General features: G+C 50.4%; 1 protein-coding gene across 4 annotated transcripts in view; it reads right to left on the reverse strand.

Annotated features, from left to right (window-relative positions):
• Positions 1-14,421, reverse strand: part of Nup214 (nucleoporin 214) — an 83,429-nt gene that overhangs the window by 34,631 nt on the left and 34,377 nt on the right. For all 4 annotated transcript variants that reach the window (XM_013073755.3, XM_004849097.3, XM_004849096.4 and 1 more), the window contains exons 22-24: positions 7,011-7,271; positions 6,209-6,370; positions 4,169-4,268 (exon numbers count right to left, since the gene is read on the reverse strand). In XM_013073755.3, coding sequence (XP_012929209.2) covers positions 4,169-4,268; positions 6,209-6,370; positions 7,011-7,271 — 523 coding nt within the window. The remainder of the gene's footprint in view (positions 1-4,168; positions 4,269-6,208; positions 6,371-7,010; positions 7,272-14,421) is intronic.

Below are 14,421 nucleotides of genomic sequence, written 5' to 3' on the forward strand. Positions count from 1 at the left end.
CACCGTGTTTTGGAGGCCGCTGGAGTAACAACCTTCTAGTAAGATGGACCCTAGAGATACCAGAAATTCATCTCGACACTCTGCTCTACAATGAAAACAAAACTCAAAGAATTCAGAGTGTATAACGGCAGTTATAAAATGGCGTTGCTAAATTGTGAAGCATTAAAATGTTGCACAGGCCATTTTCTTAGTGGCATCAATGTACTTTATTTTAATAAGGTAAATATTAGGGCCGGGGATTTAGCTCAGTGGTTCTGCCGCCTTCCTCACAAGCACAAAGTTCCGAGTCCGATCCCCGTACCAAAACAAAGGGTAAATATTAACCCTATTAGAGTGAAAAGGGCCAACTACTCATTCCTTCATTTATTCCAACTTCTAACAGGCTTTAAAAGCGAGAGAATCACTGCCTGGCACGGTGGTGCATGCCTGTAATCCCAGCACTTTGGATGCCTGAGATGGGAGGGTCACAAGTTCCAGCACAGCCTGATAACTCAGCAAGACCCTCTCTCAAAATAAAAAATAAACAGAGCTGAGGCTGCAGCTCAGTCCCAAGGCCCCGGGTCCCATCCCCAGTACCAGGCCCTGCCCAAATCTTAAAATGTGAACAAATCAAGTCCAAGCATATATGAAAAGGGCCAAGGACTGGTTTAACATTCAAGGACCAATCGATGTGACACATCCTTGTCAGGACAATTGGGGGGGACGGACGACAAAAGAGTCCTTCAGAAGTGGTGCTGGAAGAACTGGGCGTCTTTATTCCAAAGAAGGACGCTGCACCTAGCACCATTTACAAAGATGAACTCAATGGGTCACATGCCTAAATACAGGAGCTAAAACTTTAAAACTCTTAAACAAATGTAAATTTTACAACCTTAAGTTAGCTAATAGTTTCCTAAACATGACACCTAAAGCACAGAAGAGGAAAACAGATAAGACTGGATTCCAAAATGAAAAAATTTCTATGTCCAAGGACACACGAAGAAAGTGAAAAACAACCCAATAAATGGGAAAGAGTATTTGTAAGTTGTATATCCAATAAAAGACAGGAATTTGATTAGATAAAGAACATTTAAAACCAGCAGTAAAAAGGGCCAGGGATTTAGCTTAGTGGTTCTGTTGCCTGCTTCACAAGCATAAGGTCTGAGTTCGATCTCAGGTATCAAAAAAAGAAAGAAACAAACAAAAAAAACAAAAACCAGCAGTAAAAACAAAAATAACCCAACCAGGACACAGGCAAAGGATCTAACTGGACATTTGTCCAAAAAAGAAACAAGTGGCTGAAGAGCATACGGAGGGAAATTCAAATCGAAGCCACAGCAAGTGAGAGGTGGCTGCCACCAACAGGAAGTCGGCTGACTGAGGTGGCGAGGCCGTGGACAAAGTGGCACCGGTACTGGGAAATGGCACAGTGACGTTGTCCAACAGCTGCAGCTATGCTGGCGCAAAAAGCCAACCAGGGAGCCACTGTGTGACCCAGCAATTCCACCTCTAAATGGAAGCTGAAAAGCGCCCTGGCCCAGGCTTGGCAGTTTCTTCCCAGGCCTGCACTGTGGCTGTGTGGTCTCCAAGCCAAGGCCACCGTCATGGGGAAATGGACCTTCCTTGGCCACCCATTTAGAAGCATCAGTCACCCCAGCAAGACCACCTTCCTCCCCGACTTCGATTTCTCCACCACATCCACCATCTAACACACCACTAATTGCTTTATAACCAGCACCCAGCATAGCATGGTGGCACGCAGTAAATAAACGCTCATTGGGTACGTGCAGAAGGAATGATGCACCTGCTGTGCTTCGATCACAACAAACAAAAATCAAAACAACCCCCCTTCTGACCTCATGTGACCCCACCTCTCCACTTTCTACTTCCTCACCGGGTCTGGGCCTTCACACTGCCTTCCTTGTCTGGAACACGCCTCTTCACTCTGTGCCCGGCAACTCCTGACGATCCTTCGTACCCCGCTGCACTCTGACTTGCTGGGCTGCCCTGTTCTGGGCTTTCCTAGCATCCACCCTTCTCCATGCACCCACGCAGCTGTGTGATGGGGCTTCCGGGCTACCTTTCTGCTGCAGCTCGAGTGCAGGATTCTCACCTTGCCCTGGAAAGTGTCCTTCGATGCTGTGCCCTGGTCCCCAGGGTGGCACCGTGCTTGTAACCGAGGCTCCAGAGTCTGCAAAGCTGGGGCCTCAGCACCACAGGGGGGTCAGAGCCTCAGTGGCACCTGCTCCAGGTAAACACCCTTCTGTAGCAGGAAGCCAGGCAGGCAACAGGAGGGCTGACCCAACGAAGACAAGCAAGGCCAGGGGCAGAAACCTGTGCGCCTGCCCTACCACACCTCTCAGGTAAAGTACGGTGCCAAAGCAAATACTCAAATACACTAGAAATCTGTTGTCATGGAGCATCCGAAAGGGAGTCACTTCACACCAAATCATTCCCAATTTTCCTACAGGGGAGGCGGGAAACCCCAATCTTCCTTGATGGTTTATGTTTAGAGTTTGCCAATTATTGAATAAACATTTATTAAAAGGAGCTGTTTCATCACTATGCCAGGCACACGTTACATCAGGCCCATTCGGCAGACTCGAAGGGAAGGTTCTTCAAGAGACCTCTCTAACTTGTGTGCCTGTTTTTCTTGTCAGAAGAGCAAACCCAGAGGCGCCCCTCAGACCAGCCCTTAGAGATCAGCTCTGACGGGGCCGGGGGCGGGGCAGACAATGCCTCGAGCGGTGCCTTGTGGTGCACGTCCTGCTGCGCATGCCCATGGGCCCCGGTTCCTACCACAAAGGCACGGCTCTGTCTTTGCAGAAGTTCACAACCACAAGACAGCATTCCAGGCCCTGAGGTCACGTCCAGATAGGAAACGGGAGAGGGAGGCTTGTTTGTCACTGTTAGGATGGCCCCGAGATAACTAGAACAGCCCCCAACAGGCAGTGCCGGCACATTCTCCAACCTGGGCCACATGAAGAGCAGTGGGCTGGTGAAGCAGAGTCACCCACCAAGGGAAAGTGGCACCACGAGCGGTTCTGCTCTGTGGGGCAGCACAGAGAGGGCATGCAGCAGAGGAGCCCCCAGACACCGTCGGCCCGAGAGCGCCTGCTTCTCCTCACTGCATGTTCAGACCCAGGCCATGTCCCTCTGCTCGTCTCTGGCACAGGGAGGCTGGGAAGTACTGTGCAGCTAAAAAAGCACAGAGCAGCCGGGGATATACCTCAGGGCACAGCACCTGCCTGGCAAGTGTGAGGCCCTCAGTTTCATTCCTGGTTCCAAAAAAAGAGAGCCCAGAGCACAGCAGGACAAAGGCAGGCACCATGAGCTGTGCGGGAGGTGGCACCCTGCATCCTATGCCCACATGACAGCTGGCCTTGCAGTCCAGTTTCTTCACACAGAGGGAAGAGAGAATTAAAGGCCAGAAATGCCTGAAGAGGGTGGGTGAGGGTGGGACAATCCTGAGGTCACCAGTCTTCAGAACCAGTGGCTGGCATTAGACCCCCAAACTGTCAACTCTGGAACCCTGAGGCATTAAAAACAAAAATAAAAAATCAGGGCCGGGGATTTATTTAGCTCAGTGGTTCTGGAGCCTCCCTCAAAAGTGCAAGGTCCCGACTTCAATCCTCAATACCAAAAAAAAAAAAAAAAAATTCAGGGCCGGGGATTTAGCTCAGTGGTTCCGGTTCCTCCCTCGAAAGCCCAAGGTCCCGAGTTGTTCCCTTGGTACCAAAAAAGAAATCAAACCACACACCTAACTTAACAGCCTAACCAAGCTGGGCGTGGTGATGCACACCTGCAATCCCAGCATTTGGGAGGCTGAGGCAGGAGGACCACTGAAGAGTCGGAGGCCAGCCAGGGCTACACAGTAAGTTCAAGGCCAGCCTGGACTACACAGTGAGACCCTGTCTCGAAAAAATAAAACAAAATGAAACAAACAAAAAGCCTAACGGGTTCTGCATGCAGATGTTCACATGGCAAACAGCAAGCTGAAGCCACTCCAAAGCAGACTTTAAAGGCGCAGGGGCCGACAGGACCCTTCAAGCTTCAAGCGAGCCTCCTGAAAACCCAGCGGCACTGGCCAGCTGGCCTGGGGACACAGCAGTGCTGCGCCCTGCAGGCAGCTCCTCCCCACTGCAGGAGGACACCTGGCCAGTAAGGACACACAGACAGCCACACGTACCCGATGGCTGCAGAGGGAGCTGTGGGATTATTCTTCAACTCCTGCACGTTGACCACCTGAGGCACGTTTTTCAGAGTCGATTCGGTCAAAGTGCTGACAGCTACGAGACAGAGGAGTGAAAATCACATTAAGTAAGAAACCTAACTTCCAGCCGTGCAGCAATGAAGGGCCAGGGCATGAGCTGCAGCAGGCTGCAGCCTTACCACGCAGGAAGTCGGCCTGCACCTGCTCTGTGCCTCCGCCAAGTCAGAGTGAGGCTGTGAAACACAGCTTTCTGCAGCTGGGAGGAGGCACCTGCTGCACTTCTGTGCATCCCGGAGAGGGCAGCAAATGCCCGAGGACAAGCAGCCTCAGGCTCGGGTCTTTCCACCCATTCATCTGCCCCCTTCCCATGGCTCAGTATGCGCCAGGTTCTGTGCAGTGCTGAGAACACCAAAGCTGTCTAAAGTGTCGTTTCCTCCTTAATGGAGCTCAGGGCTCAGTGAGACAGACAGACAGACAGACGGGCACTGGAGTAAAGGTGGGGGAGAGCATGGACAAGGGTGGCGATGAGGGCAAGGCTGCTAAGCAATGGCAATAGGCGTGTGTGAGAGGCCTACTCCTCTCCCCAGTTCCACTTCTCTCTGTGCCTCAGCACTTCAGACCGTGTCCAAAGTCTCAAGGGCATTGTCAGGAGCAACTAAGAAAGCCTGCTGGGCGCTCGGGGCTCTCTGCCGTGGCAAAGGTGAAAGCTGTGTCCTGGGCAGAGTGGCAACTCTGGGGCAACTCTTATCTCCTCCTTCAGAGGCGACAAGAGCGCGCAGCTCCTTGCGTGCTCAGAGGAGCCTGCACCTTGGCAAGTTCTGTTTCCGCTATGATAATGGAGATCACATCACCTCTGCTGAGAGCGGAATATCCCTAAACCCTGGGAGGTTTCTAAATTTACAAATGATCACCTGGATGTGGGGCCTGACTGGTGGCATGATGCAAGACTCTGCTTGGTCCACAGAATGAAGAGACCACCAAAGAATTACATTCTCTGAAGGCTCAGAGCAACATATACAGTGGTCTTTCCTTTCCAGTATGTATTTCAGATGCCTTAAAGGGATTTTAATATCTGAACTCTTCTTAAAAATCTTTTATCACTGTTTCATGGTAATTCTGTTTTGCCTAAATCAAGTCCTCATGTCTCTCCAGTCTTCTTGAAGTGAAGACACTTGGTTTAATCACGATCGTGATGTGGGGTCCCCCTCGCTGTGAGGCTGTCCTGAGTACCCTAAGATGTGTCTGAGCACTCACAGATCCCATCCGCTGAATGCCAGCAACACTGCCCACTATTTCAGGAGAAGCAGAGGGAAGCTGAGTAGCACCGACTTGGAAAATCGATAACTCATGATAACTGACGCCCCGGAGGCCAACTATCTGCGCTACTAAACCCTAGCATACAAAAACTTGTACAGGGCCGGGGATGCAGCTCAGCAGCACCGCGCCTGCCTGCCAAGTGTGAGGTCCTGAGTTCCATCCCTGGTACCAAAAAAGAAAAAAGAAAAACTTGTAGAGCCACAAACCACTGACACAACGTTAGTGCTCATTTGCTCCGAGTTTCCGTTTATAAGGCCAAATGTGCGAAGCAAAGCAAAAGCTGCTCCGAGGCAGAAAGAGCACAGGGTGGGGGCTGGGCTCTGCCACTTACTCTTTGGGTAACTTTTACTTCTAATTAATCTTCCACTATGGAAACGCAAAATGAGCAAAGTTCTCAGGGTTGACGAGAACCTTAGGACTACGAGATGTCTCTAATATCACTAGATCATCTGGCTGCAAAGATTAATTTTAGGGCTCACAGCAAACATCAGTCACAAGTGGGGATCACCAATATGAGCCCAGAACACCACTGACTTCCCAGGTGACTGAAACATGGCAGCTGTAACAGCTCCCCTTGAAAAGAAAACGTTCAGCCAGCCTCTGCCTTCTGGGGCGAGGACACCACGGCCTTCCCTCCTGAAGGGGAGGCAAAGACAGCCCGTATTTCCCAACACCTGCAGCTCCATGGCCAGCACTCACCTGGTGACTGACTGGCCATCTGCCGTCTCAGGGCTGCAGCTGCGGCCGCCTGTGGGGCGGCGATAGGGTGGGAGGGCCCAGGAGCACCGTGTTTCACGGTTTTTGTCGCCAGCATTGTGCTGTCGGCCCCCTGAGGAACAACTTTGCTAGCAGATGTAGACACTGAGGGGAAAAGAAAGGTGACGTGAGGAAACAGGCCAGAGAAAGGAACCCCCAACAGCCCCCATGGTCCACTCCTCATGTCAGGCTGCAGGGAAGAGGCTGGAATTAAACATTCCTGAGCATTAACACAGAAAACTACCAGCAACCTGAGAGGCCAGCAGCCGCACCTTCTCACATGCCCATCCCTGACAAGAGTCACAGCACTATACAGCCACCTCCTCTCATCCCGATGGAGTGGTGCCCAGGAAACCAGTTAGATCAACCCCTGACCCAGCTCAGGAAATCACTCGCCTGGCCCGCACGCATGCACACGCACACACGTTCTCTGCTCTAAGTCACCCAGACACAGAGCCCCGACACTGCACTGAAGGACAGAGGCGGACACACTCCAGGCGAGGCTGCAGCAGTCCCTCCCTGGTAACCATGAGCCAGAGGCCACACCAACGCTGTCACAGGGTGGAACCCTCGGAGGCTCTTGCTCCCTGTGCCCTACCCACTGCTCCTTTGAACTCCTAATTTCTAGAAGAGTGGCAGACACGTGCTGTACCCTGATGGGGTCCTCCTCTAAAGCTCAGACACTTGGACTTCACTGGTTGGAGGCTGACAGGGGACAGACCTTCCCTCCTCACTGCTGACTTACGTGATACTCCCACGGGGGAAGGCGAAGAGCCATGGATCAGGTGAGATTTGGCAAAAGGCATCGCTTGGGGCAGGAGGCCTGGCTGAACAGAGGGTGTGCGGACCACAGGTGCATGCCGGGGCACCTGGACCACCTCGTCATCTCTGCAGGACACCCGCACCTCTTCCCCCTCCAGAGACTGGGAGATGGACGACGTAGAGCTGGCTTCATCCAAGTCCTCGTAGTATCTCTGCGACAGGAAGGCCGACCGGGACAGGCTGGCTGTGAGGCCCAACAAAGCAGTTAGACAACTCACAGCACGCCTGGGAGCGAGCGGGTCAGGGGGACCCCAAATTGGTCAATCCATCTAATTATTATGTGTTTAAGAGGCAGCAGCTGTTGTTGAATGTGAACAAAGATGGCTTGGGGTTTATGCTCAAATGGGGCTTTTTTTTTTTTCTGTTTGGTACTGGGGATCAAACTTAGGTCTTCGTGCTTGTGCAGCAGGCAGCGAAACCACTGAGCTAAATCCCCGGCCCTCAAATGGGGCTTTGACAGCCAGGGATTTAGCTCAGTGGTTCCGCCACCTGCCTCGCAAGGGCAAGGTCCCGAGTTTGATCCATGGTACCAAAAAAAAAAAAGGGGGGGGTGGTTTGACAAACCGAGCTGTGTAAGACAAGGACATCTCAGCTGTCAAGAGTATGAAACAGCGAGAGACAGAACTGGTAGAAAAGCAAAAACTGGAGCCCTCGCCAGAACTTCCCACCAGCAGGAAAACTGTCTATCAGAAAAGTCAACCCCGAGCTCCAGGGCAGGGGGAATAGTCGCAGTCTCTGTCACTCCCCAACGACAGACTTTGAGACAGCCTGAGTCAGCTGGAGGACAGAATGGCCTGGGGTGAGCGTCGAAAACACTTCCAGATAAACCTGACAGTTCTTTTGGATCAGACTATCAGGTTTACATACAGACACACACACACACGCACACACACACACACACACACACACACACACCCAATCCTGGCTTTCTTAGCTTTTATTCCTTCTTTAAATTATGAAGTAAAGCTGTATACTTTCTTCCATGAATTTCAGAGTGTGTATCACTGCCTATATACTGGAAAAAACAAAAACCAAAGACAATGCCTAGGCCTTCCCCTTCCCAAGCTACCTGAAGCAAACAGACTGACCTGTCTGTGCCACAAGCATCCCTCCAAGAGTTTCACATCACACTGTAAGCGCAACACCTGGAAACCGATGCTGTGCCAGGCCTGCGCTGCCCTAGTTGGTAGCTTCTAGTTGTCTGCAGCTATTTAAATGTAAAGCAATTAGAGGTAAATAAATAACAATTTCTATTCCTTGGTGGCACTAGCCACATTTTACCTGGTCAGTGGCCATGTGTGACGAGTGGCTACTGTGCTGGGCGGCACAGATACAAAGCATTTAGGTCATCTGCAGAAAATTCTGTATGCTGAAGGATCCTGAGGCACGTAGGAGTGCAGCAGAGCCATCAGTACTCCGTCCATGCCCACCTGTCACCAGTGGGATTGCAGGCGAAGCCTCCTGAGGGCCTGCTTGATGCCATCATCCAATTCAGTCCTTCAGGTCTTCCTCTAAGCTAGAAACTGCTGTTGCCTGAATCTGCAGCTCATGCTTAGAAAGGGTAAGCACCTTACTCAGAGGCATCAAGTTGGTGAGTGGCACACCTGATGTCTCAGACCTGATCTTCACGATGCTACAGAAGACCTCAGGCTATGCCAGCCAATGACCTCCATCCCCTAGTGCCACACACATGGTTATGTGAGGTGGCAAAAAGGATTCTGTGGGGATAATTCAGGCTACTAACCAATGACCTTAAAATAGAGAGGCTCTCCTGGATGACCCAGCAGGCCTTGGCTCAGGAAAATCTCAAGAGCCCTTTAGGGGCAGAAAAACAGTAGAAGAGGACAGTGGAGAGATGTGGTGGATGGCCAGGGAAACAGCAAAGGGACCTGCGCGGTGCTGGCTCACAGGCCAAAGGCGCGAGGAGCACATCCGGGGAGATGAGCACCCCATCCCGAGCTGCAGGGACCTGCGCTCCACTGACGCCCTCCATGAGCCTGAGCGGCAGCTTCCCCAAACCCCGCCAGCTCACCTGCCCCAGTCTAGACTTCCGTCCAAGAGCCATGGGACAGCAGATGCTGCCTGAGGCCAGAGACTGGGAGAATGTGTCAGAGCACCCAGCAGAAACGCATGCAGACCGCACGCTCCCTGGGGCTGCCCGTCCACCACCGTTTCTCTAAAAGCCAAGCTCCTGGGGGTTGGGAAGGACAAGGCTTTCTAGCCAGGAGCTAGTGGAAAGAAGCACTGGCCCACCTCTAGGACTCCTGAGATCTGCTCCATAAGGGGTTCGCTGTGGTTGTTAAGCCTTTCAGCGCCTTCGGGGGCAGTGAGCCTGCTGGTGGAAAGCCGCAGACCCTGGACAGTTCACTTGCCCAGCAGATGGGTTTTGCTCCCTGCCGTAATCGAGAAGCAGCCACTTCCAGCACTGCACGGGGGCCCCATGGACATGCAGAGAATCCTACTCTGCTGAAGCTTCTGACAGTGGTGGCTGGGTGTGGTGGTACACATCTGTTACCTCAGTCCTCAGGAGGCTGAGACAGGAGGATCACTGACTTTGTGGCCAACCTAAAATACATATGAAACCCTATCTCAAAAAACCAAAACAGGGCCGGGGATTCAGCTCAGTGGTTCTGCCGCCTGCCTCGCAAGTGCAAGGTCCTGAGTTCAATCCCTGGTACCAAAAAAAACAAACAAAAAAAGCCCCCAAAACAAAACCCCCAAAACTAAGCAGTACAATAACGTCACAAAAAGAAATCAGAAGATTGGAAGGACAAAAACAAAAGTGTCGGAATCCATGGACGATGTAATTATTTCTATAGCTACAAGTCTAAGGAAGAGCTACAGTACAGACTTTACTAGAACAAATGAGTTTTGAAAGGCTGCTGGCCAAAGTCAATATGCAAAAATAAAATGCACTTCTGTAACCTGGATCCAACACAATTTTTTTTTTTGGTACCGGGGATCAAACTCGGGACCTTGTGCTTGCGAGGCAGGCAGTGGAACCACTAAGCTAAATCCCCGGTCCAGAAGGTAGTGCTTTTAAGTCAGTCTGAATACAAGAACAACAGATGTACACAGGTATGGGAGACTCATCTGCAACAAAGGTGCCAGGGATGGGCGGGGTGGAAAATGTTTTTAATAACAGTGCTGGGACAATCAGACAACATAGGAGCCAAAGTTTATATCAGACACAAAAATCAGTTCCAGATGGAAAACCACAATGTTGCATTCATACAACAAAGCGCTACTCAACAATAAAAAGGAAGGAACTACTAAACCAAGTTACCAGTCATCTGTGACCCGAAAGATATACATGCCTCCAGATCTACAGAATCTCTACAGAAGGCGGAGGAGGAACACAGGGCAGTGGGTGCTGGGACAGATAAGACCAACTGCAAAGAACCTGGGGGAAGTTTCTGAGGGACGCCATGTGGATTTTTATATGCAAGTGTTAGTTCAATAGAGTCGTTTTAAGACGTCAGTTCCAGTGAGGTAGTTGTGAAAGGCAAACATTCAGGTTTTCAGGAGATAATAGACACGTACACCCTCACTACCCAGACACAGCAATTCTTCTTCTTTTTTTTTTTTTTTTTGGTACTGGGGATCGAACTCAGGTCCTTGCGCTTGCACAGCAAGCGGTGAAACCACTGAGCTAAATCCTCGGCCCCACAGCGATTCTTAAACAGAACACAAGTACTAACTATAAAAGAGACGACTAATAAATCTGTTTCAAAGAACTTCTGTTCTCCAAAGCACATGAATAAGAGGGTCAAACCCACACCACCAACAAAGGACCAGAACCAGAATTACTACAAACCTACAAACGAGTGGACTACCCACTAGCTAGGTGAGCCTGCCTTAGGTGAGCACTTCCCAGATGACAGCCAGATAGTTAATAAAACCTGCTGCATAGAAGGGCTGGCTCTACTATGACAGTAAAGACAGCAGACAGACAGGTATCAAGGCTGGCAGCAATGTGGAGCCACCGGACCTCCACACATAAACGGTCAGGTGCGCATTGGTCTGATGGCCTCGGAACCGGTGCAACTGCAGGTTGAGCACAGGGACAGGGTGCGGGTGCCAGCCAGCAACGCATTCCCCCAGCCACAGCCTATACCAAAAGGGCTCAGTGCACTCTAAGAGACCCGCACATGACAATCAGAACTCGTCCCGCAACAGCTGTGACCTGAACAGTGCGTGCCCCATGGAAGAATGGGTTTGCGTGAGTGGCGTTCACAGGGCGGGATGCCAGTCAGAGATGAGGAACGGCTGTAGGCAAGGGCATGGTGCCTCGTACACACCTGAGGGACTCGAGACGCCCACCCAGAGAGTGCAGGAAGGGACTTCTGCAGCAGACAAAGACTGAGAAACAGGCAAACCTGAATAGGTGTGGGAGGTGCGTGCCAACAGTAAAACTGCGAAGCAACACAAGGGGAAAAGAGACGAGAGAAGGTATCTTCATGCAATGGGAGACTCCTGCATTGGAACCTCAATTTTTTTTTTAAGTTAACACGGAGGCCACAAATAGGACAGTGGGCAAAATCTGAGTTTGGCTTATTAGATACCAGTATTTGATCCATGTCAAATTTCCCAACCTGTTAACTGTGTTATGGTTTTGTAAGAGAATGGCCTTGTCTCAGAGGATACTTGCTGAACTATTTAGGAGTAAAGACTCTTATCTAAAACTCATTCTGAAATACTTCAACAAAAATAGTAAGAGCTGGCATGGTGGTGCACAGCTATAATCTCATCACTCCAGGAGGCTGTGGCAGGAGAACTGCCAATTCTAGCCCAGGCTGGGCAACTGGTCTGAAAATAAAAAAGGACTGGGGATGCATCCCTGTGCAAAGGCCCTGGGTTTAATGCCCAATGTCTAAATGAATGCATGAATAGATGGGCGGATGGACAGGGTTAGTTCAGTGGTAGAGCACTAGCTCACCATGTAAATCAATTAAAAGCAATGATGACGACGTTATGTGGGGGAAGAAGGAAGCAACCCTGGCAAACATGAATTGGTAATAAAGCAGGTGCTGGCCGATGACATGGCCATGCTCGAGCAGACCCACTGTAAGGACAAAGACGTCTTAAGTCAGAAATGCACTTAGGATGCCGAGGCCACCAGACACTGCGGCTTATCCAGCCCTGCTGTAGCGCGTGGACACTTAGATTAGCCCGCTGCCGGGACATCCTCTAACTCAGAGACCGCGTAGGATAAGGTGCTGACTGCCCCATGTCGCTCACCGAACGCTGGACTGACTGAGAAGTGGACGGTTGGTTGCATGCGGAGGTCGAAGCAGTGTGAAGCCCTGGGCTGTCTTGTGCAGGTAAAGGCTAAGTGGTGCTCACTGTGCTTCACAACGGGAGGTTTCAATTTTTCCAAAACAATAAATTAAAAAATAACCAGCGGGTCATGGTGGCCCACACCTGTAATCCTAGCACTCAGGAGGCTGAGGCAGAAGGATCACCATGAGTCTGACTGAGGTCAGCCCTGGCTACACAGTGAGACCCTGTCTCAGAAAACAGACCAACTAAAAAAGCCAGCGATGCTGTTTCTGAACCGGCTGCAGGTTACACAGGAACGTTTTTGGTTTGTGTACTTTTCTGTGGAAAATGAAAAATGCTGGCGTGCTGAGGTATTCTTCCTAAGATGCAGCCTACCATGAAGTGAGGACAGCGTGCGCCTCGTGGGAGGTGTCCTGTGGTCAGGGATGCACAGCAGGGCCGGCTACGGGGGCAGTGAAGGGGCAGAGGGAGCCCAAGTCACCCCTAAGGGATCACCATGCAGTGCGAATGGGATGTGGCTCAGGTCTGGGAGCGAGGCGCTCTTGGCAGCCAGATGGGAACTTAGCGCTGGGGCTGCTGAGGAAGTGACCGGCTCTGGCACAAGGGCAATGTAAGCATGCGCGACAAGGTGGCCAAGGGCAGAAGGCTCCCAACACCCTCCTTTCCCGGCCTACCCACTGGTACCACCGGGTGCATCCAGACCGCTGCCTGGACCTCTAGAACCACTCTGGTCTCGCAGGACAGAAAGCACATGGCTGACCTGCTCCCAGGGAGCAGCCCTGCGGGCGGGCCGGGGCTTCCTCCCCTGTGACCAGCACCCTGCACCCCTCATGGCCTCGTGCTCATAGAGCCCACAGCACGGCCCAGGCTTCCTTCCTCATGGACAGACCTGTGTGTCCGCCCAGACACTGTCCCTTCTTGCTGCTCTGGGAAAACCCTGCCTCGCACGCACCTGCAGAGCTGCCCCTGTGAAGCCCTGGCTTAAACTCGGGAGTATTTCCCAGGAAGTGGAATGCCTGGATCGAGCAATCCTACTGCTAATTTTCTGTCCACTGGGACAAGGGCTTGCTGTTTCTAGTTTTCGGAGGAGCCTGCCACAGTCTTCCAGAGGCTGCACCAGTTTGCATTTGCACCGACAGCGCAGGGCTCTGATTTCTTCATATCTGCACCAATCTTAACTTTCTCTATTTTTTAAATAAGGGCTCATGAATTTTTAATTTAAAAACTCAGAGCACAAAACTGTAAATGTTTTTATAATTCCCAGATCATGTTCAAAATATCAGATTTACATATGCAAAGGAAAAAAGGGAGTGAACCAAATGTCACAGTTGAGGCCATACATGACTTGAGAGATAAAAAGTAATTTTTACTGTTCTTAGTTTTTCATAATTTTCCTCAATTAGCTACCAAAAAAATACATTAAGAAAAAGTTCAAAATTAGCTTGTCTGTGACCATTACTTACCTAATTTAGCTCTACACGATTACAGGAAAAAAGAAATCATGATACAATAATTAAATTGCAGCTATTTTAATAGATTTTACCAAAAGGCATTTGCTGTTGGCATAAAAAATGAACTCAGAATTTCAGTGAAAAATGCAAATGTGTGCACTAAAGTAAAGCAGGTTATAGCAAATGCTTTTTTAAAAAAATAAGGCAATTATCTAGATAATGGCAACATTTTAAAAAAATCATTACATGGCTTCTTTTCAGCAAAATATTTTTGTCAGTTCTTTTTATTTTTTGGCGGTACTAAGGATGAACCTGGGGCGCTCTACCACTAAGTTATACCCCAGTGCTTTTATTTTTTAATTTGAGACAGGGGCTCACTAAATTGCCCAGGTGGGACTTGAACCTTTGATTCTACTGTCTTAGCCTCCCAAAGTGCTAGGATTACAAGTGTGTGCCACAAGGCTCAGCTTCTTTCCAGTAAAATATTTTTTCTTTTTGGTACCTCGGATCAAACTCAGGACCTTGCACTTGCAAGGCAGGCACAATGTCGCTGAGCTAAATCCCCGGCCCTCCAGTAAAACATTTTAATCATCACTGCTA

This window comes from Heterocephalus glaber, unplaced genomic scaffold (assembly GCF_053883595.1).
Source record: "Heterocephalus glaber isolate CG9 unplaced genomic scaffold, H.glaber_assembly_v1.0 deba00001479, whole genome shotgun sequence".
Classification (NCBI taxonomy): domain Eukaryota; kingdom Metazoa; phylum Chordata; class Mammalia; order Rodentia; family Bathyergidae; genus Heterocephalus; species Heterocephalus glaber.